The sequence below is a fragment of the Fukomys damarensis genome, unplaced genomic scaffold, assembly GCF_012274545.1.
Source record: "Fukomys damarensis isolate Sample0158 unplaced genomic scaffold, DMR_v1.0_HiC HiC_scaffold_37, whole genome shotgun sequence".
In the NCBI taxonomy this organism is placed as follows: Eukaryota; Metazoa; Chordata; class Mammalia; order Rodentia; family Bathyergidae; genus Fukomys; species Fukomys damarensis.
The window spans coordinates 2,239,527-2,244,428 of NW_022900949.1; the positions used below are offsets into that span (position 1 = coordinate 2,239,527).

At 59.9% G+C, this 4,902-nt stretch overlaps 1 protein-coding gene across 1 annotated transcript in view; it reads right to left on the reverse strand.

Annotated features, from left to right (window-relative positions):
- The window catches only part of Mef2b (myocyte enhancer factor 2B), a 3,375-nt gene extending 2,378 nt beyond the window's left edge, over positions 1 to 997 (reverse strand). The window contains exons 1-2 of the mRNA XM_010606550.2: positions 655 to 997; positions 11 to 214 (exon numbers count right to left, since the gene is read on the reverse strand). Coding sequence (XP_010604852.1) covers positions 11 to 214; positions 655 to 708 — 258 coding nt within the window. The 5' untranslated portion in view covers positions 709 to 997. The remainder of the gene's footprint in view (positions 1 to 10; positions 215 to 654) is intronic.
- Positions 998 to 4,902: the final 3,905 nt, after the last annotated feature.

Sequence of the window (4,902 nt, forward strand, 5' to 3'; positions counted from 1 at the left end):
GCGGCCGCACCTCCAGGATGTCGGCGTTGGTGCGGCTCTCGTGCGGCTCGCTGTACTCGGTGTACTTGAGCAGCACGCGGTCCATGTCGGTGCTGGCGTACTGGAAGAGGCGGTTGGCGCTGTTGAAGATGATCAGGGCGATCTCGCAGTCGCACAGCACGCTCAGCTCATAAGCTTTCTTCATCAGCCCGAACTTCCGCTTGGTGAAGGTCACCTGGACGGGAGAGCCACCGGGGCACAGTGAGAAAGGACGAGGATGTGGGGCGGTGCGGGGACGCAGAGGGGCCTGGCAGCTCCATGATCGTGCTCCCCAACTCTGCCTCAGATGTGCTGTTTTTTCTGGGGCACTAGTGTAGGTCATTCTCAAACTCCTATTCATCCTTCAAAACCCAACCCGAATGACCCCTCCCCTTTGGGAAGTTTCCCTTGGCCTCCCAAGCAGAGCCTGCACTTTTCTCTCAGGGCTTCCCCAGCTCTAGCCTCTCCCAGCCCAGCCATCTAAGTGGGGTGCGTCAAGGTCAAACTCCCTCTCTTCTACAGCTGGGGCCCCGGTCCTCAGGGAGAAGAGTGAGTGATCATGGACATTAACAAAAGCTCGCTCCCAGAGGGGCACCGAGGCTCCCTCAGCTGCTCCTGCCCACAGCCCACTCTCACCTGCCGGTTCCTCTGGTCCAGGATGCGCGAGATCTGGATTTTCTTCCTCCCCATGGTCCCGCCTGGTGAGACCAGGATCTGGGGACAGAGCAGAGAGCAGAGTGGGCAGGAGGGTCGACACTGGCACTCAGCAAACTCTTACAGGTTGGCCACACTGCAAGCGGGGCGCCCACATTTGCCCTTTGGGCCTCAGTTTCCCCATCTGAGTAGGGGGTTGGCAGACCCAAGGGAGGCATTCAGACGTGCTGGGCCCTGGGCAGGAAAAATGTGTGGGTAGCAGCCCCGTCCATAGGAAAAGAAACAAATTCTTTTTGGGTGGGGTTTGAGACAGGGTCTCACTACGTAGTGACACTGACCTGGAACTCACTGTGTAGCCCGGGCTGGTCTCCAACTCACAGCGACCCTCCTGCCTCAGCCTCCCGAGTGCTGGGATGACAGGCGTGCGCCATCACGCCCAGCGTGCCCATTTTTAATTATCTGAATTTTCTCACTTTCCCCTCGGTGACCGTAGATCAGTCTTGTTTAAAAGCCAAACCCAGGCCCCCACCCGCTAAGCAGGCACACAACACAGACTGCGCCAGGCCCTGGACAAGTGCCAGGAGGCTACCGGGACACCACAGGGGCCTTGGGTTGTCCCCTCAGGTGGAGACCTGGGTCTAGGGGTTGCAGAGAGGGCGGCCGGCGGCCACCAGAGACATAGCCAGGCCGGGTGGGACACAGAGCGGAGTCTGTCACCTGCAGGGAGCCACACTGCCCGCCCGCCAGACACAGCCACACGTGGTCCCCCGGGCCCAAGGGGACAGCCCCTCCGCCTGGCGCATGACTATGCTGCAGACACAGGTGTCAGCCTTCAGCTGAGCCGCCCTCCCAGGCCTCAGTTTACCACAGATCCTGCCGAGCACTTGCCACTGGGCCTCACAACAAGCTCCTAGGAAATTCAGAGCTTGGCACACCTGTGATCCCAAGTATTCAGGAGGCTGAGGCAGGAGGATCACACAGCGCAGCCCAACCTGGGCAACTTCGCAAGATCCTGTCCCAAACAAAAGAAGAAAAATGTCTGGGGATGGAGCTCAGTGTGAAGGCCCTGGGTCCCAGCCCTAGTACCACAAAAATAACTAATATAATGATAATAAAATCAGATCCTAGCCAGGTGCAGGGATAGGCACCTATAGTCCCAGCTGCTTAAGAGGCTGAGGCAGGAGGATCCCTTGAGCCCAGGAATTCGAGGACAGTCTGAGGGGCATGCAAGATACCGAGACCCCAGGGCCGGGGATTTAGCTCAGTGGTTCCGCCACCTGCCTCAAATGTGCAAGATCCCGAGATTGATCCCTGATACCCACCTCTCCCCCAAAAGATACCGAGACCCCATCTCAGAAGGAAATGAAAGAAACGCGGACCCTGTGGGAGGGGGCTGGGGGGCGGGGCCCGGATGTGCCCTAGGGCTGGGTCCCCTTGGCCCTGTTGCTTGCTAAATTTAACCTCTGGGCTAATTTTACTCCCAGCTGGAGTCAGTCCGGTTCCCATGGCTGGGAAGTGCCGTCCCCACCCCACAGGTCCCTGGAGGGTCCCAGGCCAAGCCGAACTACTTGCTGGGCATGTGGCGTATGTCTGTGATCCTTGCACTCAGAAGGATGAGGCAGGAGCATCTCCAGTTCAAGGCCAGTCTGGACTACTTAGTGAGGATCCCCCGCCCCCGACTCCACATACAAACGAAGAAGGCCCGGGGTGCAGCTCAGTGCAAAGGCCCTGGTTCAGTCTCAGCCTGAGCCAGGAAGTTGGGTTCTCCATGCTGAACCCCGAGTGGAGTCAGAATATGAGATCCAGGCAGGGGCAGCAGCACAAGGGCCCAGAGGAGGTGGTGGGGGAGGAACAGCTGTGCTGCTCCAGGCCCTCACTGTAGGCAGGGTGTGGGTTTCAGTCTTGCGTAAAACGGGACCAAGTCTGATTTCTTCTTGTATTTTATTGAGACTGGGCCACTGTATTCCCGAGGAAACCCTCCTGCCTCAGCCTCCTGACTCGCAGAAGCTGGGATGACAGGGGTGTGATTTATCATCTACTTTAAGGATTTTTTTACACTGAGTGACATCCCCAGCCCTGTGTTTAATATTTTATTCTGAGATAGGGTCTCATCATGTCACTAAGTTGCTCCAGTTGGGCTGCAACATGTGATCCTCCTGCCTCAGCCTCCCAAGAGCCGAGGTCACGGGTGTACACCACCGGGCGAGGCTGGTTTATCACCTTCAACCCCAGCCCCTGGCCGTCATGGGGAGCAGGACATTGGAGACCACTGGAGCCTTGCAGAGCTTGGCCCCCCAGAGCTGGCCTGTGCCCCGATCTGAGTCACTGCCCGCAGGGCCCCTGGGATCTCCTGCCGTCTGTGGCCAGGCCCGGTGGGTGTAGACAGTGGCTCTCCTGCCTGCCGTGGCCGTCATACAGGCTGCAGCCCCCTGAGAGTTCTACCCCACACTTGGCTCTGATGTGGTCCACAGCACCCACTATCCTCAGGAGAGTCCCAGCCTCCGGAATGACATCAGCTTCTGCCCACCTCCCCCTCTGTTCAACAACTATTTCCCCCCAGAAAGCCCTTCTCCGCCTTGCCAACTCCTATTCACACTTCAAAACCCAACTCAAAAAAACCCATTTCTCCAGGAAGCCCTCCCTGCCAGCCTTATCCTCCCACTTCAGTTCTGACCCCGTGGAACAGGGGATAAGCACACTCTGCTTTGTCTCAGGGGTGGCCGTGATCCCCCACACCCCAGCTTCCCTCAACAACTTCCTCTTAGTCCCCCAGCTGAGAGCCTGCCCAGAATACTCCATGCAAATGCAGCCGCCCAGCACGGGCCGGCTGCCCAGGTGTGAGGGCGCCGTGGGCGCGAGGCGGTGGGCACGGGTGCGAGTATATTTGTCCCCCATGCAAATTGCCCCCGGGCCGCAGACACTGTCAGCCGGGGCCCCAGCTGTGGGTGCTGGGAACCGCTGGGGGCTGCGCAGCACGAGGGGAAGCTGAGGTTGGGGCCTCATCGGCACCCCTCCCCCAGGAGGAGGCTCGGCCGGGCCGGCGGAAGGAGGGCCGAGGTCACCTCGGGGACCAGGAGGCCAGCAGCCCACGGAGAGGCTGAACCTCCGCGCCTGCCTTCTGATCCTCTGTGCTGAGTGCCGGCCCGAGTGCGTAGAGAGGGCAGGGAACCAGCACCAAGAGTCAAGCAGGGACCAGAAGCGGGACTGGAGGCTGAGGCAGGAGGGTCCCGAGTTCCAGCCCAGCCTCAGCAACTTAGCGAGACCCTTCTCAAAATAAAAGGTAGCAAGGGCTGGATGAGAAACTCAGTGTGAAGGCTCTGGGTTCCATACCCAGTCCGGGCCTTGGGAGCACCGAGGGCCGAGACGCGACACATCCAGCTTGGGCAGAGTGGTCCCGCTCTCCTGCAACCACATCTGCATCTTTCTTAGCGCAATCGCCTTTAACCAAAGGTATTTATTTACTTATTGGTGCTTTGAGACCGGGTCTCGCTATGCAGTTCAGGCTGGCCTCTCAAGGCCACTCTGTAGCCCAAGCTGGCCTCCAACTTGTGGCGGTCCTCCTGCCTCAGCCTCCCAGTGCTGGGATGACAGGCACGTGCCCCCACAACAGCCTCAAGCCGAAGGTGTTTTAAGGCTGGGTGTGTGGCTCAAAGGTGAGTGTTTCCCATGCCTGAGGCTGCTGTGGGGACCAAGGTCTGTCCAGGCAGGTCAGGCTCGTTTGGTGACACAGCGGCCAGGATGAGCCTGGTCCATGTGCTTGGGTCAAGGGAAGAGCTGAGGGCTCAGGCCCGAGCAGTGTGTGTGTGTGTGTGTGTGTGTGTGTGTGTGTGTGTGTGTGGTGGGGAGCAGCCCGGAAGATCTCAGGAGCCCAGGACTTCATAAGTCCTCTGTAGCAGTATCTGTGGTCACTGGGTCATTCAACAAACACCCAGAGAGGCCCTTCAGGCCAAGGACTGTCACCTCCAGTGCTTGCGGAGGCAGTGGTCCCCCAGCCAGTGGAGATGGCTCCTGTCCGGCCGACTGTCAGCTGAGAGCCAGGGTCTCATCATGCCGCCTCAGGTGACGGGGACACCCTGAGCAGGAGCGGGGCCCCTCGGCGGCTGGGGGGCGCGGTGCGAGGGGACCAGGGACAGAGTCGCCGGAGCCAGAGCGTGAGGGGCAGAAAGCAGAAGTGAGAGGGCAGTGGGTGGCGCGGGCGGCCCGGGGGACAAGGTGACAGGGGAGGGGGGC